Below are 24,648 nucleotides of genomic sequence, written 5' to 3' on the forward strand. Positions count from 1 at the left end.
CTGTTAATGAGGCTGAGGCTCGTCTTTGGCTGCTGCACTCAGAAAGTTTTCAGTTTTGTTCAACTCTTCTATAGAAAAAAAATATATAATATAATGTGTGTGGAAATCTATTTTATTATTTGAGCAATTAGGGCTTTATTTTAGTACAAAGCCTTGTGTTGGCTGCATCATGTTGGCGTCTCCAATCACACCAGAGATTCTAGTGGGTGTCTGGGCAGCAGTATGAAATGCCAAAGCCCTGATTAAGTTGAATATTAACTGTTAATTACATCAACAAAAACTATGGCAAAACAATATTATTTAATGACCTATTTTTGATGGAACTAAATAAAAAGTAATATTTTAAGATCTGTTGAAATGTTTTCCTAATTTCATCACCTAATCTAAAACTAAACAATAATGGTCAAAATGGACAAATGAAATGTTTGTTCACTGTTTCAGTGCTTTTCAGTGAGCTGCAGCTCCTGATCTTGCCACCCAAAGTCCCTCCTGTTCAGTCGATTCATCGGTTTTACCTGTCAGGCTGCTCTCAGTTAGGAAGCTTTTTACATTCAGTAACGTTAATTTAGTACAAGTGATGTAGATGTGACGTTAAGGCTGCCGTCACCCAGATATTGTTCAGACGGCATGAGTCAGATCAGGGACTTATGATGGCGCTCCATCTAGATGTTCACTAAAAAAAAACAAGGTTGGATAACTGTTTTCCAACCATCTCTCCTCAAGCGACACCCAGACAGTAGTTAGGATGGTCGTGAACAAGTGCGGGAAAAAGCTGCTAATGCTATTGTAGCTGCTAATGCTAATGCTAGTTGAGCAGAGCAGACAGAGCAGGTCAGAATTTGAAAATGATAACCAGATTTACTGAGAAGAGCAGAGGGCAACAGACCACAATAACGTGCAACCATGGTAACGGCACACGAAGATAGCGACAGCCTCGAAGAGTTGAAATGATATAAAAATGTAAAAAGCAAAAATGAGACTGAAATGTGACTAATAAAAACCAGACTAGACTGTTGTTAAGTGCTGACTAAATGTAGACTAAAACTAAAACCACTTAAACTTGAATAAATACAAACTTGACTAAAACTAAATCCGTTTCTGACTGCTCATCGCTGGTCTCGTCGCTCTGAAGCAAACTGTGTTTATCACAATAACACATAATGACAAGAGCCCAACAAACTGAATGAGTTGAAATTTGATCTTTTTTATGTATATATTTTACGTGTCTGAACATTGCAGAGCAGCCAAACAGCCAACAACCAAATGATTTATATATATTTTTTTCAAACTTGAACAATGATGATGGAAGTAAATAATAAAAAACGCTGATGAATCCATTTCTAAGGCTCCATCAGTCTGAGCTATGTCAGTTTTGTTTTCATGTTGTCCAGTGACGTCACAGTGTAAAACATGACTCAGCACTATTTGCACCATCATGGACTTCAAGAATCAAACAGGACAAATACAGACACACAGGATCAGTGAACCACAGCAGTAGTATCTCATCACCCAACAGCCAAATCCTGTCTTCTACCTACCAGACTGTTGATTGGAGTTATTCTGTTGCCGCACATGATTCAATGAAGGTAAACACAGCGGACATTTGTGCACTCTGGTAGCACATCTATCCACACATGTGACCTGCTTCCCTCAGACGGCTGCAGGGATTTAATGAACTGAAGCAGAAAGTGTTCATTTTAAAGCAGCTGTGGACAACAGGTACCGTCAGGATCGCTTTTATAGATCGATGCGGACTGATTTACTGATGCTCCTGCTTCAGACACAATAAACATCTTTTTATATGCTAATTTAAACGTCTCCTGTCTGGGAAGAGATTAATTTAAAAAGGTTTATTTACACTGTAAACATTATTCTGCCGTCGTTGTGCGTTTCCTGCGAGCGTATCGTCCGCTGTTGTTGACAGAAGTGGCAGCAGACTGACATCGTCTCCGAGCCAGACGTGGTTCTGAGACATCCAGGATGCATTTTCCACCAAAATACAAACTGTTCAGTTTGTGCTGTCTTTTATGACTGAACCCTGTTGTGCCTCCTGTGCCCCGTCCTGTACACGACTCAGTGCAAGAGCAACGACAGTTTATTGATTATTTTTTTGAGTAATAAATTAATCTGTAATTATTTAGATCATTTAGATTGAGCACTTTTTAAAAGAAAATAAAGTCAAAAATCTCTGATTCCATCTTCTTTAATTGGAACATTTTCTAGTTTCTGTCCTCTGACAGTAAACTGAATATATTTGAGTTGTGGATAAAAGAAGACATGTGAGTTCGTCATCTTGGGCTTTGGGAAATACTTTTTCTGACATTTCTGGATCAAACAACTCATCGATTTGTCCAAAAAAATAATCAACCGATTAATCAATAATTGAAATAATTGTTAGTTGCAGCCCTATGTGGCACCAAAACACCACACGGATTTCAAGGAAGATACCAAACTATGGATTAAACTGGAAACCTCATTCAAGTTAGTTCAGGAAGTTTTCATCTCCTGATTGTCTTAACCTGATCTAAACCTTCTTTGTATTCGCAGACGGTGACAGAAAGCTGAAGCTGCTGAGCTCTGATTGGAGCTTCACCCTCACAGAGGAGGTGAATCTTCTCCCGACTCGTTCTGTTTGATGCTTCAGTCACTAGAAGACTGCAACTCAAGAATCAAGCACAAAACACTTCATCGTGGCTCCATTCGGACCGACTGCACCATGGGTGAAAAAGAAAAAAGACTTGTGACTTTGGTCTGAAAGTTATGTGATTGTTGCACTTACCGAGACATTGCATCCACCATCAATCAACGTTTTTTAAAGGGCAAAAATGACTGCACTTACATGTTCAGGACCAGTGGGTCAGCCTGAACCGTGTCACCCCCGACGGACCCCCCACGGCGTCACAGATTCTGGGCGCTGCTCAGATCCTCTCACTGCCACGATTACACTGTCGACCAACCGCGGTGAGCTTTTCTTTAGCCAGTTTGAAAGTGAAACTGCAGAGGCCAAAATGAGATAATGAGCACAATGTACACAGTAGCACTTTCCCAAAAAAAAAAAGATCCACACTCTGCCAAGAAGTCATCGTGTCCGGACATAAAAACGTTTTACTGAAATCTCAGCACTGAACCCATATCGTGTACATACAGCCCATTAAAGGTCAACCAACCTCCTGTATGAGCAGCTGTAGGGCCACCTGCAGGTACATTTTGTGAATTTTTAAAAAAATCTAAGTACCTCTGACACGTCCGAGCACAGTGAAATACAACATTTTAATTGGCTGTCAAGGCGATATTGCACAGGGGGTAGTTTTTGCCTGTTAACTGTTGTTGAGAAGGGTGTGATTATGATGATTGTCTGCTGCTGAAAGCCTGTGGAGGAAAGTGCAGAAAGAAGACTGCTGCAAAAGAGACTGATTAAGATTTCTCTATAATTATTATTAAAAAAAAGAAAGAGGTTCAGCTCCTTAATGAATTTATGGTATGAAGAGGGAAGGGAGTCACGACGTGGTGCTGCTCTCTCTGCTATCAAGACAATTAACAGAAACACAGGACGGAGAAGCAGTTTGATTCTTTTAAAGACCTACAGGACTGTCGAGTTCATGCTCCAAGGGTATAAACTCTTTACATGTATGTATTTGTGGCAACTGTTTTAAATATTAGTGTATTATTTTAATATATTCTGAAAAATAATCCTAAAAGAGAAGACTGTTATGTCCACTACTAGTCGCAACCTTTTGATTTTCACCGTCTGCCCCCTTAAAGGTGGAGTCAGCAATTCTACGTCCAGGCAAACTGTTTGAACATTTACTAGCTGGACTGGATTTGTGTCGTAGGTTCTGTTTTTTCCAAATCGAAAAGAACATTTCAGATATCGTCGTTCTTCCAGGACAAACGGCTCTCGTGTTTATGGGGTTCCTTCTTACAGATCAACAGTTCAGACGAAGATATTCCACAATATCTGCAGCAGAACTGTGACTAGTCTTTATTTCAGTTTGAGATATCTACGGTTTAATCCTAGCTCACGAGATCTTCAATTCAAGATAATTCCTTTGGCCTTTTGAGATATCCTGAATTAAGTTTGAACTAGTCAGAAAGACCGGTCACAGTGTGATTACAGATATCTTGAATTAGAGTTTTGACTTGGAAAAACGGCGCTGCAGATATCTGGCAGTCGCTATAACTGCATACGACAGATCGTCTTACTGCCACGTCAGAGCAGCCCGAGGCCAAAGTTGTAATTTTTCTATCGCAAGTTTCTACTGAACAGAGCTCTCAGTCTTCACAAACTCCTTGCTGATGGGCTTTTTTTCTATTCTGCAGCCTTTTCTAACGACCTTATCCACCGCAGCAGCCGCCATCACCTCTGTCTGGCAGCACCGTTTAAATGCTTTGCTGAAGGAAGTCATGCACAACACCTTGACCTCACAGATACTGTGCATCGAACTGTTGCTCTGACCAGCCAGAATAGAATAAAAAACCTGACTTGTAGTGTAATTTCAACTAGTCGAACTCGGCTACTTAATGTTAAAACAGCTGCTCGTATGAATATCTGCTCATGCAAGCAAGGGGGAAGGCAGAAGTGGGCGCTCGATGGACCGTAAATCTAACCGAATTAAATATCAACAGAATTGCAGACTTCATCTTTAAATACAAATGTACAACTATTTCCATATGTGGCCACCCAGTCGGTGGAAACTTCCCGCCCCACTGATATGGCCTTTCCTCATTTCCTCCCTCTAAGCACTTTGCCCACACACAAACTCCTGAGCATCAGCTGAAAACTGCTGCCAGCGCGGTGTTTTCTGCACACGCCCCGACTACGTTGGCAGCTAATAACAGCAGCGTAGTGAAATTTACCCCAAAGGAGCGGATCCCGTCCCATAATCATCACTCGAAACCACCGCTGTGATGTTTTGGTCAGCAGCTTTGGGGGGGCAATAATTTAGAAGTGGGAGGACACGTCGGCTCTGGATGAACTCGCCGGCGGACGTGACGGTACACTTTCTGACTATTCTGTCACAGTAGAGGCAGTCACAGCGCAGAGAACATTCAGGCCCGTCCTGGTTTTTTATTCCACATAGCGAAGGACTGAACTGAAAGGAAGGGAAATGAAAGGCGCTCCGCATGCTTTGAATTTGAAAATTCACTTTTATGTGGGAAACCAAATATTGAACAATTCTTTACAGATACCCAGAATCTCAGCAGGGCCTCTTTGTGTAGAAAAAAAAAAAGGAAACCCCATTTGCCAGCTACTAAAGGTACCCATATTTAAGTGTGTGACCACACCATCCAGCCAATCTGAGTGTGATGTTTTTGGGCAGAAACTTCACACGGCCTCTGAAAAAGCTATTCTGGAGCCACAACAAACCTGCGCAATTAGGAGGCTAAATAAAAGGTTTGGAACACGTCCATTAAGGATGCACAGGACTGATTCTGGGAGACTCCGGTGTGCAACAGGGCTGCTGTAAATTCTGTATCCTCCCGGCCAGACTCCACCTCTATCACGATCCCTCCCAGTTCTTAAACGCACTTAAAAACTCTGCTTTCAGTATGAAATGTTTGGTGACTCCCCAGAGCGAGACAAAGTCGTCCTTAAGCACTGATTCAGGATCAGTTTTGCCGGGTTTTTTTTTTCCATGATGAGGTGACGCCAGTGCACGAGGACGCCTGGACGCGAGCTCTGCCTCCACAGTGTTGTTCGTCTTCATACCAAGCTGCTGTAGTTGTATTAGAAGGACTGAAGTGAACCTCGTGGTGTTTTGATCGACCCAAAGCAACGTTCGTCCTGTTGTGGTGTTGAAACTGTTAGAAAACTGTTCTGTTTCGTTTGTCCCGTCTGTTTCTCCGGCTATTTTAAATTGTCCGTGCTGTTCCTTCTGCCTTTTCTTCCTCATTTTTAATGTATTCGCTTCCCAGAATGTGTGTTTCGTTCTAAACGCCTACTGTACAGTTGGTTTTCGTCGTTTCTCTCCTCCTTGGGCCGATGGAAATGAAGTTCATGCTGCCGAATTTATAAATGTATTTTTTATTAAAGAATTAATTATTTTTTACTTCTTTGCCTCTTTCTTTGTCTCGGCGCTCGGATGCATAATAGCTCATTATTAAGATGAGACAAATACCGTATTAATTAGCTTTAATGGGAACTTAAGTGTTTGTGTTCCTTTCGATATGAAGAAGAACAGCTCGAGAACAAAAACCTGCGTGTTTTTAGGTCGCTTAAAAGGATGTAATATTCTAGATCTTCAGTATTTGGACGGTTTGGTGATGATGTTGAGAAGAAGTGCGTGGGAACATAATTATAAATCCAAATCCAGGAGCTACAAAGTATTTATACACTTGGTTGCTAAATATTTTTTTGGGAAGAATCCAGTTCCAGATTTTGGCAGGAAACAGTAGTTAGTAAACCAGTTGAGCTGCTGTAGAGAGCAGGATCAAGGCCAAACTGTTTCATAAGAGGACAGACAGCAGAAAGGAAAGTGGCAACCACATCCCAAACTTCTATTAAACACGTCGAGGGAAAGGCGTCAGCTGGGCCAGAGGAGGGTTTTAAATGCAGCACGACATCTGCCATCAGACATGGGGGTGAAATTGCTGAAAATTGTACGATTGCAGCAGGAGATGTCTGTGAAACAGGAGTGGAACTTTTGGACCTGATACCTTCGGATCTGTCAGAGAGGCCGGATGAAAACTTGATCCCCAGATGGGTTGTGTGGAGCGAAACTCACGGGGTGACGTTTCCTCATTTAGCTGAACAATGATTGTAAACGTGCGGTCGAAGAGCTGTTCAGGGTGAAGAGGAGGAGAAATGTCCTCGGCTGAGTTGGAATCCTTCTGACTAAACAACAAACAGGAGCTGAAGCTGTCTGCAGAGCTTCATGTAAAGACGTCTGCTGGTGTGTTCAAGACTTCAGGCCGACTGCAACGTATTAAGGATCTAGTTTGACTTCATGTGTATCTGCTCAGTTACTCTTGAACCTCTAAACTTCATGTGTTTAAAAGGCTACAGTTCATCTACACCAGAGCTGCTAGTGACGAGTTGTCAACAACTTAATTAATCTTCATCTATTTAAATAATCCATTAATTAGTTTGTGTTCAAGGCGAGATATTTGACGACTTCCTCTCGGGCTCTTTAAAATGCATTTCCTGACATTTCTAGACCCAGCAACGGATCGATTAATCAAGAAAAGAAATCAACTTTGAAATAATCGTTAGTTGCAGCCTTGTTCTATATTGATGTGAACCTGTAGACCAGAGCCTGAAAACAACAACAACAACAACAAAACATTATATCTACATATAAAGTAGGGACTGTATACGTTTAAAGTGCTGAGACAATGATGCCCTACAGCCTGTGAACCTGTCTTCAGGCTTGGGTTGTGTTAATATTGCATATTTATCTTGTTTTTTTAAACTTTTTTTTTTTTTTTTTTTTACAGCGGTCCTTAATAAAGTACGTTTCATGTAGCATGCACACAGTTGGGACGTATTAGTTCGTCATAATATTGTGCCTTGAGCTTTGACCGTTGCAGTTTGTAATGAGGAGTGAGCTGTAACCTGTCAGCGGCTGAATCTTGTTTGTACTCACATGAGATGAGGTGATGTATGTGACATCACCGTGCAGAGGACTGTGGGTCAAAATGGTCAGAACAACATGCTGGCTCACATACGGCAAAATCTGTAAGTACTAGTATGTAGCAAGACATTCAGGTTTTTATGGGATGCATACATTTGACATACCATGCTGTGGAACATAACTGTTACACTGACATCACACCCTTTTTTTCCCCTGGCATACTATATACTATAGGAGGACTTCATGTGTACCGGGTGCATAAGTTAGCTGGTTAGCCCTAAATACAAAGTACAGCTAAGATATGTTTTTGTCTCGTGCAGTCGTGACTCGACAATCCGACCCTTAACAATCCTAAACCTTGCTATCTGACAGGGTTTTAGGAAAAACAAACAGAACCCATAAAAACCCTTAACATACCGACAGCCTTGGATTCTGACTCCGACATGACGGTTTATGTCACCAATCAGGATAACAGCGTATTATCTGACTGAACAATCCCACAGATTGGCTACGTTCACACTGCAGGACTTGATGCTCAATGAGGATTTCTTTGTGAGTTCCTTCACATTTCCAGTTAAATGCGACTTGTATGTGATCTGCCTGTGTGAACTTCATGCGACCCAAAAGTGTCTCGCATGCGCAGAAGAGGACACGACGACATCACACGCAGCGAGCGTGCTCAGTGTTTACGGAAGTTCTGGGACCACTATCCAAACTAGCATCAGCAGCCAAGTACTGCCTGTGCGTTCCGGCCACTTCCATCCCGTCGGAGCGCTGCCCTGGGGTGGAAGTGTCCCACCCCGACCGCGCTGAATATTCTGATATTCATCATTAATTGGGCCTGAATATCCAGAGACCAGATAGTGCTATTGGGACCAGCCCTACTAGTTATTATAACAACTATAAACAATAAATATTAACAACTATTGAGCCTTCCAGCATCAAGCCCTCCTTGTGTCTCGACCTCCGTCTTGACAATCCGACAGCCTTGCTATCTGACATAAAAGAAGGTTTTACATTTAGTGTCGGATTATCGAGTCACGACTTTATTTTGTAAAGTGTCAGAAAGATAGGGGAACCAAGGTGATTACAATTATTCCTGTGGAGAGCATATATATATATATATATATATAAAGTCAGATTATGTAGGATTGCAGAAACTAGCGAGAGTCAAATAGATTTTGAAAAAAAATAACGACCAAAACACACAAACACTCTCCGTTAGAGAACACCCATTCACAGCCAACATAGGCTAACAGAAGATAAAACACCATCAAATGACGGTTGTTTGGAGGCATTATCACAGATACATGTAGATATATGCTAACGAAACTGGAATATTATGGCGCTCGGACAGACACACACATTTAAATGGACATTTGTCATCTGACGTGTTCAGATGCTGCAGGTTTAGGTGAAGGTGTAAAACGTGGCTGCTCTTCGTCTGCAGTTCGGACACTATCTGCTCACTGCTCTAGTAATAGCTGACTGTTCTCTGCAGAGCAAGTTGGCGCCAACGTTTAATGGAAGGACCCTGTAATCGGCCCTTTCAGCCTTTCTGATTGCACTGCAGTGTAGAGCCGACCGGTTCAGCGACGGCGTTAACTCAGAGCGCAACAAAGCTGCAACCGATAGTAGCTGCTGGATGCAACTCCAGTTCTATGAGCACGTAGGACATAGAACTGAATGGCACCTCCTGTTCTCTTGAAGTGAAACCGATCAGCGTCAGGACCCACACGGGAGCGTTTCAGGGCTGCTACAGACCTGAAAGACATTCTGCAGAAAGCGTATGAAGGTTTCAGCTGCCTTTCCCTGTAATTCTAATTCAACTGAAACCGAAACTCAGGTGCTAACGGCTCCTTAAGGATATCTGGAACTCCCAACTAGTCAGTCAAGTCCAGTTGCTGCGATTAAACTATGAGAATAACCATGACCTGGATGACTGAGGATCTTCACAGACACCATTCCCTGTAAGTTCCTTCAGTGAAGAATGGCTTAATGTGTCTGCCTAGCCTTGTGGAAAGATGATGCCCAATGAGTGACCGGTTTAGATAGACATCATCTCAGTGATGCAAAGATAACACAGACTTTCAACTGGATGTTTTGCGTCTTTAACCAAATTCAACAAAACCGTTCCCCTGACTCATGGCTCGTTGGTCTAGGGGTATGATTCTCGCTTAAATCGTTCAAATCCCGGACGAGCCCTTCTGTTCTGCAATTTCTCATACTGTCGCTTTAATCTGTCCAATAGTTACTGAGAAACTTCATTTGAAAACATCAAACTGCTTCAGGAAAAGTCAGAAGATTCAGAAACTTCGTCATCTGGGAACCAAATTTTGAGCCAATCCGACTGGTAGATGCGACTGCCACCCCGAGAGCTGTTCCAACAGTGAAAAATGCCAAACAGCTGTTGGTTTGAGGCGCTTCTCCGCGTTAATGTTTATAATTGTTAATTGAATATTGTGAGGATTTAATCTGCTATTCAGACACAGTGTAATTTGGAGATGTTACCTTAGGCTCTGGGAGCGTCTGATTAAACTAAACTACGAATCACTTCAACAACAGCAACAACAACAAAAAACTAATGAAGTAAACTGTATTGAAAACGATTGCTAGATGGGTACATCAGAGCAGCGGATTGTGTTGTGTGTGTTATGAAACTTTCCCTTCATGGCCCTCGTGTGTGCGAGGTGGCGGATCGATCCGAATCAATTAGGCCGCGTTTATGTTTGTGATCATCGACGATGCGACGCCTTGAGAAAATAAACCTCAGACGCTGCACGTGTCGACCGCATTGATCCTCGCCGCGAACCTATCAATCCACTACATCCATGTCTGCAGCAGCGCTTCATAATTCACCGTTCATAAATTGTTTCCGACGCGTTAGGACCTAAAAGCGCATATCATTTGTTTATCGACGAAGTGGCTGGAATCCGGATGATGAAAAATGCCTCGCGGTCAATAAAACATAAAACGAAAATAAAACTGAACAACGTGGCCGAGCGGCGGAACCTTCAGACACACAAACGCTAATCATCTTTGATCCTCTCTCCTCCCTCATCCTTCGCCGTCCCTCCTTTCTCTCGGCGCACACATCATGCTGTAGGAACACGAGGAACTCCTGCTTACTAATGAGAGACCCAGCAGACCCTCGATCCGTCTTTGTGGTGTGTTTGTGTGCGTACAGTATCATTACTCAGTCCCTGGGCAAATTATTAATGTCTGGTGTTGCAGTTGTTTTGGGCGCCGGGGCAGAGGACTCGCAGGACTCCCCAGAGAAATTATCGCAAACAGAAGAGGGTAAATAAAGAGGGAGGAGAGACAAAGAAAAAGCAGAAGGGAAGCTGCCAAAAAAGTGCCACAGAGCAGATAAGAGGAGGACAAAAAAAAATCCTCCACTATATGTATTTATATATATATATGTGTGTGTTTGTGGGCTTTACAGAATATGATTTCAGTATCTCCCTTTGCTTGTTTTTCTTCCTTTTTTTTTGTATTTCTTAAGAAAGGTAGATTTTTTTTTCCCCCTCCAAGGCTGTCATTTTTCTCCCTCACCATCTCCTTTGTTGTTCCGGGCTGAAACTTTAGCTCGGAGCTGAGCGCAGACTACAGCGCAGCCACGAATCTTCAGTGCGCGACGGATCGGCTGCCTGCCGAGTGGAGGAAGACAGAGCGGTGACAGGATGACGGGGAAAAGGAAGACGCACGGGAGAGACGTCGGAGAGGAAAAATCACAAAAGAGAGGAAGGGCCGATTGACTGGACTGAGAGGGGAGTTGGGGGAGTTGTGCTGTATCTTTCCCTCACTTCCTATTTGGGTCCTAGTTTATACCTTCATTTGTTTCCCCCGCTCCGCCTCTGTAAGTAAAGCTACTCACTGAAGCAAGCATTACGTCTGTAGCATCTCTCTGCAGGCGGTTGGCTGATGCTTTTTTCCCCCAAAATTTATCTCCTTTAATATGTTGTAAGATTACACACAAAAACTATAAACTGTTTACGTCGATAAGCTGTTAACGTCACACCAAACGCGTAAAATAAATGCACCGATATCTCATGTTGTCAGTTTCAGATCACAGTTTACATGGAGCCATTGATTTGTCATTTCTAGTTATTGTCATGAAGAGTCTGCAGAAAACTAGCAAGTGTTTAAAGCTGCATTCTGAGATCTTTGTTAACCATTTGGGGGGCAGTGCAAACCAGTTATAAACTAAACACTGACTGATTTTTCTATTTTTTTGGTTAGTTACCAAACTGTTACACACCTGGAACGTACAAACAAGTCTTTATAACACTATGTTAAAGGTTCCATATGGTAAAAATCCAATAAAGCTCGAAGCTTGGTAGTGTAAAATGAAAACTGTAACGATGTAAGGATGCATATTACTGCTGTTCCTTTATCTCCCCTCCAACTGCTCATCCAGCCACACACTTATATAATTTGTCCTCTGCTGTAAAATATCTGAAAGCACGCCAAATGTTCTGCTATTGACTACAAAAGTGAACACAACATGCTCCATGCACTCCCAGCATCTATGAAACTAAAGACCCAGTGGATTACCTAAATGTGTGATGTCACCACAAATGAGGAAAACCCTTGGTGTTAATTTAGTTATAAGGCTAACGTGACCATTAGCCTTTATTGTATGCCCAAAGGTCAGACCTCTGTCGAAACTGCAGCGCTGATGGCCATTCAGAGATGGTGGAAACCTTCAGACCGATTTGAAACCAACAAAGTGTGGCATTCCTGTGTTTTCATGTTGCCTTTTGTGCTTCAGCGCAACCCAAACTCAACTGGTGGTGTACTGCAGTTTAATGCAGCCAAATTCCCAATAAAGCTGTTTTCGTTCAGGTACTTTTCTGTTTCTGTTGTCAGAACAAGTATGAATGGTAAATGGTCTGCACTTATATAGCGCTCTTCTACCTTAGTGGTACTCAAAGCACTTTACAGTATGTTTCTCATTCACCCATTCACACACACATTCATACACCAGTGACCACAGAGCTGCCATCGGGAGCAACTTTGAGTTCAGTGTCTTGCCCAAGGACACTTCAACTGTGGAGGGGCGGTGGACAGAACCACTAACCTTGAGATTAGAGAACAACTGCTCTACCACCTGAGTCACTTCCACTTCCAGGCATTTCCAAGCTGCTGCTCTACACGACTAAAATACTGATTTTATACTCAGCAAACACACGAGTTAAAAACAACGGCCATGCTGTGAATTCACATCATGTAAAATGATCGCTCAGAGACAAAGTTAGAAGCAATAAGAAGTCAACCACATCTGTGTGGACAACAGTTCTGCTCTGCACCATTATTCACAGATGCAGAGAGAGTCTTCTTCCTTTAAGTGAACAGCAGCAGTTTAGCTGCATTTAAAGCTCCAGATACTGAAGCAGCCACTGAAAACAGAACTACAACTTTTATTATTTTGCTAAAATCAGTAGGCACAATATGGGACCTTTAAAGCTGAACTGATTATAGCAAATGATCAATGCCTTCAACTACTTAATCAGTTAGTTTTCTCAGTGGACCTCCACTCACCCTACTTTTCGGACACACATTGGCTCCATCACTAAAAAGTAAGAGTAAGTGTTGTGTCAGAACAGCGAGGACGACAACAGTAAGGCTGCATGTGACCAAAAAAGTGAGCTGAAAGAGGCTAAAAAGGTCAGTAGAGCTGAGAAAAAATGGAAAAAGGCAACTTCAAGTGACACCTTTCATACAGTTATTCAATTCATTGTTAATATAAAAAAATGAATTACTGCAGCTTTAAGATATTCACACAAAAAATAGTTTAGTTTATTTATCTCAAACTACATATCAATAAATACAGAATAAGCAATGCATACATATACATAAACAATATTGAGAATTCAACTACAACACTCAATAAAGAGAAAGAAAAAAAGTAAAGATCTGATATAAACATGACAATGCACACGTATGTCAACTTATATCTAGTTTGAGACGGAACAGAATGAAGCAAAAGCTTATCTAGTTCTGCCCCTTCTTTACAGTGTCAGAAAAGAAAAAAATGGACAAGCTAATAAAAAAATAACAATTAAACCAATAAAAAAGAAAAAAAAACAAGACCAAAAACATTTTATTACACATTCACCCAAGGTGCTCATCATGAAAGCAACGCCACAAAACATCCCCAGCAACCTCATCCCAAATCATTATACAATATCCACCTAAAATAAATAACCAAAAGCAGCTATGTGCAAAAATAAACGATCTAAACGCGTGTTATAAACTCTTCTTTTCCCCAGTTTTCCTCCTCGTCTCTCCTCATGACTTTCTCCACATGTCCAATCTTCGGTTCTTCAACAATGCGGTAAGTACAGTACATTGTGTGCAGTCCTTCGATGGACTGATCGATGAGGTGTAGCGGGGGGATACGCTGTCGCCTACTTACGTAAGTCCACTTGGGCAGCTGAGTGAGGACACAGAGAGGTGGAGTGTGTTTTGTCATTGAGAGCGCGGACACAATAATGAACCTCCCCACCGAAAACATCAATTAATCATTGTGCTCATGGCTAGAGGTAGCCTTTTGTTCAATGTCCCCATGTGCTTGTAGGTTATTATAGTATTATCTAACCTTTAGCTGCTAATGAACTCCCATCTTAAGTTTTTGTTTTTTTTCTTACCGTGGTTCAATACGTGGTGCTCAGACCTCCTCCTTGTAAGCCGTGATATTAACTTATGCTGAAATTAATCTCCCGTGAGGCCCTAAACATCACATGATGTAATGAACTACGCCGAGCGACTGCCGAGCGTGTCCTATCGTTGGACATAATGAGACATGAACGTGTGAACGTCGGCTGTGAAATGTTTAGAGAGCCCTGCTGTTATTGGGCTTATTGGTACATTATGTGCATGTTCTCTCCGCCGACCTCCACTCATGGATGTAATTGGATTTCTGGGAAGTGCCGATACACGTGCATATCGGGGCATACTGTATATAACAGGTGCACGTGTGAAATGTGCAAGAGGGGTAGCTCGGAAGACGAAGGAGGGTGAGGTTGATGCTTTACGACAGATGCAGGGTGAGAAAAAAAAAACAAAAAAACCTCCACATTGTCCAACTTTTCTTGCTGCTCGCTATTGATGCAAATTAAACAGGTTGGCTACATGTTCTTGAAAAGTAATTGTGCATTAATATAAGGAGGCTGTGACGTTCATGCGGGTCCCATCTCGCTGCATAATTGCCTTAATCACGTTTCTGCGGCAATAAAACCTCCCACAAGGCTCCTTTATATATGCCTGAACATTCTAGCTGGCATTTTTGACAGACGAGTGTGCAGACGAGCTGTTTTCAGGACACTGGTGCCGAGGTGTCAGTCATTTTTTGGGGGCATAAAAAATCCATTTCTATGTATTTAAGATCTTGTGAAAAAAACGAAGAAATCAATCCCCCTAAGTGCAAATCCTGGGTTGTTATTAGTTACATGTATCGATGATAGGTGTGAAAGAAGAAAAAAAAAAACCCAGCAGAAAGAGCTCTGCTATTTTTGCCAGGGCAGGAGAAAAGCTGCTCACCACTTAAAGTACATCATATTCAGGAAAATGATGTGGAGTGGAGATGGGAGGAGGTGCAAGAGAGATAAGGGGAGTGAAGATATGTTATTTGGGTGAGGAGATGGTGAAGGATGGGAGAGAGAGATAGGAGCCCTCCTCTGTCAAAAACCTGGGAATTGAGGAGGTGAAGGTGATAAGACATAGGAATAGCAGGATGGGAAATGGAAAGACGTTTCGGTGTAAGAAGCAGTGGAGGTCAACTGGCAGCTTCTGCTAAGAGGTCCTTCCGTGTCGTACAAATGTGGCCAAACCACGACCGCTTAAGGAACAGCCTTAAAGAATCGGCCACGAGGTGCACAAAGCAGCGTGAAAAGAAGCACACGGCAGAGAAGTAAAGCGCTCTGAAAGGGTCTGGAAGTGTTTTTTTTTTAAAACAGAAAATGATCCTGCAGGCTGGCGAGAGGGCAGGAGCTTGTTCCACCAGTTCGGGGCGACGCAGAGGAATTTAAATTGAGATCTACCGCCTCACGGTGACGGCAGGTCTAGTCGTTGTTAACAGGCAGATCGTAGTGAACCAGCAGTCACCTTTATGTGTCTAACAGCAGTCAGGGGCCACTGCAGCTTTCAAGAAACCTAGTAGGAGTATTTTACACGTTTTATTATGTGTTTAAAATAATCACTTGGTCAATGAAATGGACAGCACTACAGAACGGCGAACACACTACGGATCCTTGCAGAGTTTGCTGGGCAGCTCTGCCAGGCGGTTGTTAAAGAGAACCAGTACTTGCAGGTGGAGTCTAGCTGCATACTCACATAGGACCTGCTCTTTCCGATACGCTACATGGTGTGAAGCTCCATAAAATAATGATAGGTGTGACATGTTGAGCGAAAGTTAGCTGGCCATCAATCACAATGTCTGGATTTCTTGCAGAACTTGTTGGAGACATGGAGCTGGATACTAATGCACCCAACAGAAGGACTGGAAAGGGGGTCACCGGGAGTTCAGACCGAGTTGGAGGTGGCGCTCCAACTTCCATTTTGATATGGACTGAGGTCTATGCTGAGACAGGAGGAGGGCAGGAAGGACAGATAGAGACGGATACCATCAGCTTAGCTTTGGTAGAAGAAGTCCTGTGAGGGGGTCAGTCAGACTGGTAGACTGAGAAAAGGAAGGGAGCGAGCACTGATCCCTGTGGTACTCCTGCACAAAAGGCCGTGATGCTTGGACTCCTCCATGACTCAAACCGGAGTCTTGAGATGAGTTGGATGTGAAAGTTGGGTAGTTCAAATACTACACTGAAGGTGTATACAACAAAAGGTTGCTCACTCTCTTGAAATCCACTGAGAAAAAAGGGGTGTCAAGAACTTCAGAGATCCAGCCCCACAGCGGCAGTTCTTGGCATATGAAAAAAGAAGCAATAAAGAAGTAATATAAGAAGTTAGCGCTCCTATAGGGTAATAAGAAAAAGAAACTTCACTCTTGAAATAACCACCAAATAATGACTAAATGTCAGACATTTGAAACCCTGAGGTGGGTTGTGAAATGACAAATACAGGCGTAGGGATCCAAAGTAAGTCATGACTGCAGCACAAACAGAGAACCTAATCATTCCGAGGTTGGAGGAAAGCAGTGGGAGACAAACTTAAAGATTCTGTGTGAGAGCTTCTCTGGAGGGAGAAGAAGCCTCTCTCATCTCTGCCTCTGGCTATCTCCCTCGTGGGTTGCAGCAGACACTGGATGGCTTCTGCTCTCTTGTTGTTCACCCGGTGGGAGGATTTTCAGGTAGAACCCTATCTGGCCTTCCTCCCTCAGAGCTGGCTTGTGGTCCGCTGGGCTAATTAACACCAGTTTCAACTAAAGTGGCTTTTTGTTGTATTTTCAACCCCCGTAACACAAAAGTTGCTATAATCAGTAGCGTTAAGAGATTTATTTGTTGGATTTTCCAACCTGTATAGAATGCATTTTGTTTCTTGTGTAGCCTATCACGCAAATAAGCTGTACAAACGACCTGCCCGGCACTAAGAGCAGCAGACAAGAAAAGTTAGCCATCAGTTGGTGGGACATGTAGCTGATAAAGAGATATTTATATGTATATATTTATTCCCCTCAAGGATTAGTGAAGGCCGAGAATAGAACAACACTACGAGTAAATTCTGCATTTATATATGACAGGCTGCCAGAAAAATAACTCTGAATGAATGATTGTGCTGCTCCGTGTCTGCTGGTACAGTGAATAGACAACTGACAAGTCTGTGTTGCTGTTTACAGCTTCTGCCTGCAAATAGTAAGAAAAAATGTTTTTGCTTATTGCTGTTAAAGGATGTTCTTGTGAATCCCAAAACTGTTCACAATATACAACAACTGCATCATCTCTTAATAACTGCAGTACTTGTAAGTGGCGTATTTCCTCTTATGAACAATCAAAAACAAATCATTTAGAAAGTTGACATTTAAAACACAGAGCATGCACCTATGATCACTGCCACACAAGTTAGAAAACCTGTGAAACAAAGTTGATTACATCTGTCATCTCTAATTAGCCCAATTAACTGAACATGTACCTCTAAACTTTAGGTCTATGCGCTCTCCATCATGGCTCTACGTGGAAACGAACTGCCACAGGAACTAAAATATCTTACGGGGGAGCTTCACAAAGATGAAAAATGACACAGGAAGATTGGTGACCAACAAAAAAATCAGTCCAAAAAACGGTTTTAGCAGTAATTAGGAGGCACAGAATGAGCCTCAGTGCCACTAATTAGAGCCACGGTGGCACTATGTCGCTCTGATAAAACAGACAACAGCTACTGCAGACTTAGAGCGTTGCTTATCAGATGAAAGCTGAGTATCTGTGACAGTTCAGACAGTACAAAGGACGGTGCATAATGTCAACCGTTATATACAGCGTCCAAGAAACACCCCTCCTGTTTCGTACAAAACTGCAAGCTTGAAATTTTGCTCAGAGACATTTAAAGAAGTCTGATGAATTGGGAGCACATTCTGAGATTCTAAGATGGTGTCCAGCATGCTTGGAAGCCAGAACTCCTCCAGTGAATGCATAGTCCCGACAGTGATGCATAGAGGTGGCAGTGCAGAAGGCTTTGGGGAGATGACGTTTATAGATGGCACCATGGATATCTGTGAATATACCAGAGATGCTGGCTGACAAGATGTCTCCCATTCTGCAGAGGCCTGACAGAAGAGAAATACTCCGGCATTAAAATGACGGCGAGCACGCTGCCAAAATCACACAAAAGTTTCTAAAGAAGTAAAAAGGGAAAACTACGACCTGGACAAGTGAGTCGCCTGACTCCAATCCAACAGCGAACCTTTGGGGTGTTTTAAAGAGAAAGGCAGAGCAACGCAACCCCTCCAGTGAAAAGCAGCTGGGAAAAAAAAACTCTCTGAAGAACAGCAGAACATCTCTCCATATATCCACCATGCCAAGGAGGACTGTCAACAAAAATAATGGTGGACATGCAAAGTAGTCAAAAAAATAAAAGATTAGAATCTCATTAATGAAGAGGGTCTGTCCTTTAACAGAGTAAATGGCAACTGCTAGTTTTAAATTTCATATTAGAGTTAATAACCCAATTACTGCAAGCTCCTACAATGTAGACTCATTTACCATTTAAGTAACGTTGCACATACGCTGGAGTTTTGTTGTAAAGTCACTTCTTATATGTTTGAAGTTGTTGGCAGTAATGCTGTTAATTATCATAATTACACCAATTACTCTGCACCAATAAAGGCTGACAGTGATAAAGTGCACTTATGCTTAAAAAAATAAGACACAAACGGGGTCTTTAAATATTTATGACTTTCAATACACTGAATAACGAGATAGTCAAGCGGCGATGTTTCAAACAAACATCAACCGTCCACTCACGTATCTTGTATATTTTCGTAGGATTTCGACACCTTCACTAACAGTGCATCTGCCGCTCTATTAATAAAGCGAAATCTGAAAGCGAGAGACGAATGCTCAGACGCCTGAGTTGTAAATCAAGCTGAATCACGGATGTTAAAACATTTAAACGTTATTTGTATTCCGGTGTTTGCCGACTGCATTCAGCGCTGTCTGCCAGCAGAGGCAGGTGAGCAAACTGATTTGTTTGGAGGCTCGATGTGTGTGTGTGTGTGTGAGAGAGAGTGTGTACGTGTCGGCAAAGTAACAAATGCTGCGAAAGACTCCCTTATCCCTTGTTCCCTCAGCCTCTTTCATCTTTAAACTTTCATAGGTTTGCTTCTGTCTCTCTCTCATCACTCCCGACTACCACACACACTGCAGCCTGCTTGCTAACTGTCTGTCCTCCTCAGTGTTGTTACTGTGATTGTTGTGCTCTGACATTTTTGCACGATGACTCTGACATTGCAGCCGTTGTTCTGAAGAAAGTGGACATTTAGAGGTATAGTTTGGGAAATATGCTAATCAGCTTTCTTACCACGAGTTAGAAGAACCTCTCTCGCATCTGAATATGAACCTCCAGCCATCCCATCTGGACGCTGCAATGTTACCCCATCCTCCTCTGCAAAACTGTCAGGTTACACCGAGATCGTGAGTCGCCAGCTCTTCTAAAGTCACCTTGTTGTCTTTAAACCGTTTCTGTGTAGCTCTGGCTTAATGCTTCGGGCCATTGTCTTGCAGACTGCATCAGGTTGTCCCTCCAGGACTTCTCTATGCTTTGCTGCAATCATTTTACCCTCTACCTTTGCAAGCCTGTTGCCAAGCAGCATCCCCCTGTCATGATGATGCCACCGCCATGCTTCAAGGTGGGGATAGAGTGTTCGTAAGAGTTGCTTGTAGTGGTGTTTTGTTATCAGGGTGTAGTTATAGCTGGGAGGACTGACCCACCAGTGACCTTCCAGATGCAGGTGTTTTCATACTTTGGACACATTTATTGCTCTCAGATGATCTCCATTTCATTTATTGTGTGACTTCAGGCACCGACCGGCTGCACCGGTGTTGAATTAGATGAGTCACTGTAAAAGGGGTGATTACTTATGCAATCACCTCATTTACATTATATATACTTTTTTAAAATAACTGACATTACTTTGTGGAAATCTTTTCACTTGGACATGAAAAGTACTTTTCTTTGTAAATGCTTGTCAAAAAAAAAAAAAGCCAAATTACATTGACCATGATTCAATATTGAAAAGGAATAAAAAGAGAACACCTCCAAGGGGGGTGAATAGTTTTTATAGGGACTGTATTTGCATTCATTTTGTGTCTCTTTGTAGTCATTTTGAATCATTTTATGGTCATTCTGAGGATCTGAGTGCTCATAGTCGTTTGATTGACTTTTAAACAAGAAATGTTAATGGTCAATTGGGACAGAGGCTCTGGACTAGGGCCCCCCCATGGCCCTTTAAGGTCTTGGGCCTTCATCCATTAGGACAATTCATTAGCCCTTCTAGACCTTCAATCCACACAGAAGCAAAGTTGTGAAAATAAGAGGTTTTAGATGGATATTTTATTCTTGGTTGGTCGCTGTAACTCAGTGGAGTCTTGGACAAGTGCCTGCATCATTTTGTTACCGTTAGACAGAACCAGGATTCTCCCTTAAGCTACCAGTGCTCCATACTTTGGGAACACATCTGAGAAGGGTATCAATCTTCTCATCCACAAACAGGCGACAAATTAAAGGATAAACCTGAATAAACGAGTGGAGAAAACAGAGTCAATGCTTCCACTGCATCGGTACGCATGAGCAGTTAACATCCAGTCACGCTTGGTGCATGGATAAAAATTCTGAACAGAACCAAGTTGATTCTGATTTTGCATCAAGATAACAAGAGAACAAAAATGACTTTGAAAGAGGGATATTACAGTAGAGTTTCAGAGCATTACCCCTGATTACAAAGATTAGTTTGAGACTTGGCGCTGTTCGGCAGAGATGTGGAGGACAGAGATATGAGTCATCCTTCACTCGTTCACCACGCTGCCGACACGTCTGTGAGCGAATGTGTGACGTGCACACGGAGAACGATGGAATGTGTGACCTTTACATTGAGGGGATCTGGTGGCTCTTTTATGCTGTAGGGGGCATTTTGCTGGCATGGTTTGAGTCCATGTGTCCCTTTACAGGAAAGGGTCACCGCAAATCAATACAGAGTTGTTCCGAGGGGCACCTTTATCGCTGCGATGGAACATTTCTATCGTCTTCCAGGATGACAATGTCCCCCCTGCACAGGGCATGAGGGGGTCACAGAAGGGTTTGATGAGCATGAAAGTGAAGTGAATCATATGTTGTGGCCTTCGCAGTCACCAGAGCTCAACCCAAATGAGCAGCTATGGGAGATTTTGGACAAGTAAGGATCTTAACACTAAATCCTCACTTTAATCTGAGTTATTATACTTGATTTTCCCACTAATTAAAATCTGTCACACAGTGGTTTAAGCAGTCCTTTATCTGCAGTGCTGAACAACATTAAATTGTATTGGAATTTCTAGTCTTCTAGTTGAAAGTGTGCGTTTTTTTGTAATTAACACGGCTCTGTACTAGCTTATGATTCTTTTTAGCGACCACTAGTCATTAGCTTGCGAACTGGTCTCCTCTCTCAGACAATTTCACTCCTTAATTTCAGCTGGCATCTACATCTCGCCCCCTGGCAAGAAATGATGAAATGGGATGCTTATCAGAGGGACACATTGCAGAACTGGACACCAGACATCCCAAGTCTGCAATCTTTATTCTCGCTGATTTGAGCTGGAACTGGTTACCTTTCCAACCCGTGAGGACAAAATATTCAATCTTTTTTTTTTTTTTTTTTTCTGTATTGCGTTATATTAAGGGTACATCTTGCCTGAAGCAGTTCTGACCAGGCAGGTATTCAGATTGTGCCGTCGGAATTTCAATCACGCCAAACCGATGCGGACCCCAGAGGAAGCTGAAAAGCTCGGAGACTGCAAAGTAGGTAAGGCTTCGCAATTCTGCACAGATACTCTCCGGGCTCTCAGTCCTCCGAGGAAAAACCCATCTTAATGTGCACTGAGCATCTTATGCAATAGTCTACCATCGACAGCTGCCACCGCTTCATCCTCATTATCACCCAGGTAGAAGAAATCAAGACACAAACTCCTTCAGCGGCACGGCAACATGACAGCTGAAGGCCTCAGACGTAACAAGAACCAGAATCTCTAGTCACTCCTGTCCACAAGCTTCTGTTCAGTTTAATTCAAATGGCTGGAGGCCAGTCGAGTTGACCTCGGTTAAAAGAAAGACCTTCTAAGTGTCGGGCTCTCTCCTCTCCGAAAGGTGACACAGACCTGCCCTTCAACTCCCACTGTTTTACCTGCATTGCAGAAATGTCAGCAAACATAGCTGTCAAACGGGCCAACACAGTGTCCCGAAGTAGCACAACACTCCTGACTCCTACTGCATGTCTGCATCTTGTACACGACACTGGTGACACCACCATGATCTGCCGGCTCTTTAGCAGAGAGGAGGCAGTTAGTTCACCAGAGCCTCTTCCAGCTTTGTCATCCTCACTTTCACTCATAATACACTGCTGCCCTGCTCTCAGCTCCTCTTTTACTCTCTGTGGACTTGTTTTGACCATGAATGGTCTTCCTCAGGTGAAGGTTAGGGTATGAGGTACGAGGACACATCATCCATGGTGCTGGGTAATTGATACTACACAAGACAATAGGCCCAAGCATTTAATCACTTGGAGTGGACGCACAATCTGAATGTGAATATGACATGAGTGTGAGACATTAGTGAGGCTAATTTTTCATCCTTTTGTGAACATAATGGACTCCTCACTCAGCCCTGATCTACTTAGTTACGGTTGCTATATCTGTCCGGCTTGTTGTTTCAGCTCGGCAGACTTAGCAGTCAAAATTCGTTGTCACTTTCAAAACAATGAGTCTTCATTTTGCAAAGAAATCAACAAAAACAGTCTCTGTAAAATATGCTGGCAACACTTATTTCAGCTTTTAAACTCAGCATCGATCAGCATTTCATCTGTAATTAACCATCCATCCAGTTTCCTCTGCTTATCCAAGGTAGCGTTGTGAGGCTAAGCAGGGCAGATGTTCCTCTCTACAGTAACCCTTTCCAGCTCCTCTAGGGGGATCCTGAGTTGTTCCCAGACCACATGAGATATGTAATCCCTCTAATGAGTTCTGGGTCCATCCCACATCTCCTGGACATACTGGAAAACCCCCAAAGGAAGACACCCTGGAGGCATCTTAATCAGATCCCCGAACCACCTCAGCTGGATTCTTTCAATGTGAAGGAGCAGCGACTCTGAGCTCCCTCTGGATGTCCGAGCTCATCACCCTATCTTGAAGGCTGAGCCCAACCACCCTGCCAATTCATTTCGGCCGATGGCATCCTCAAGCTCTTTCTTCCAATCACCACTCTGAGCTCATGTCCATTGGTGAGGGTTAAAAAGTAGATGAACTAGTAAATCAAGAGCTTTGCCTTCCGGCTCAGCTCCCTCTTCACCACGAGAGTCATTGCTGCTGACGCTGCCCCAATGAGTCTGTCCATCTCACAAAGTCCCGAGACACGTAAACTCCTTTGCTCGGGGCAGCAACTCACCCCAGCTCAGCAATCCACCAGTTTCTGGCAGAGAACCCTGGCCTCAGACTTGGAGGTGCTGACTCTCATCCTGGCTGCTTCATGCTCAGCTGCAAACAGCCCCAGTGCGCCGTACGAGGTTAAAAGAACCACATCATCTGCACAAAGCAGAGACTCTGATGTTCCCAAACTAGACACCCTGTTCTGGAGGGTAACTGCTCTCACTTTGGCTGTACCAAGCAACCCTGGTACCCCGTTCTTCTGCAGCAACCTTTTCAAGATTCCCCCAGGGAATATCATTTTTCCAAGTCTACAAAACGTATATGAACTCGTCGGTCCAAACTTCCTTGAGCCCCTCAGTACTTCCACAAGGCCAAAGAGGTGAGTCCGCTTATCCACAGTGTCGATGGAATCAGCTGATTAACTTAATAGTCAACAGTTAACTTTTCAAGGCAGCTGTAAATGCTGTCTAAACTTTCTTATGTTTGCAACTGACCTGCTTTAAAAAGCGAATGCAGCAGGAGACCTGGATATTCTAAATATAAATGTTCTATATCATGCCTACAACACTGTAGTTGAACACCTTAAGCAGAGGATCTAGCCGTCGTCCCCCAGGAAGTCAACAACTACGCTTCCTCCATTCTAGTGGATTTTTATGCACCAGTTTGTAGCTTTTCTGCATCAGTTTCTGGTGGAACTGTTTTTAATAATGTAGAGAAAAACACACATTTCCAAAACCAGTTGACAATTCAAAATATAATAGAATGTAGTGCAGTAGATCAACTTGTCTTATTTAATACTATCCCTGCTGATTCAACACACAGCTGAGCCGGACACTTTGTCCTCTTTTATGTGTTTTGCTTTGGAACGTAGCATCTTTAAATGCACACGAGGCACTTTTCTATGTCAGTCAGAACTTATGTCATTTAAAATCATTTAGAAACCCCAGATATTAGTAGACTGTATGAGCTTCAACAAGACTTCAGCTCATGTTCTAAACTTTTTTTTTTGTACA

At 42.8% G+C, this 24,648-nt stretch overlaps 1 protein-coding gene across 6 annotated transcripts in view; it reads left to right on the forward strand.

The window, feature by feature from the left end:
* tnk2b (tyrosine kinase, non-receptor, 2b) overlaps positions 1-6,050 on the forward strand; it is a 67,760-nt gene extending 61,710 nt beyond the window's left edge. For all 6 annotated transcript variants that reach the window (XM_008295132.1, XM_008295359.1, XM_008294976.1 and 3 more), the window contains one exon: positions 2,548-6,050. In XM_008295132.1, coding sequence (XP_008293354.1) covers positions 2,548-2,554 — 7 coding nt within the window. In that variant the 3' untranslated portion in view covers positions 2,555-6,050. The remainder of the gene's footprint in view (positions 1-2,547) is intronic.
* The last annotated feature ends 18,598 nt before the right edge of the window (positions 6,051-24,648 follow it).

The sequence above is a fragment of the Stegastes partitus genome, unplaced genomic scaffold, assembly GCF_000690725.1.
Source record: "Stegastes partitus isolate 25-593 unplaced genomic scaffold, Stegastes_partitus-1.0.2 Scaffold0, whole genome shotgun sequence".
Taxonomy (NCBI): Eukaryota; Metazoa; Chordata; class Actinopteri; family Pomacentridae; genus Stegastes; species Stegastes partitus.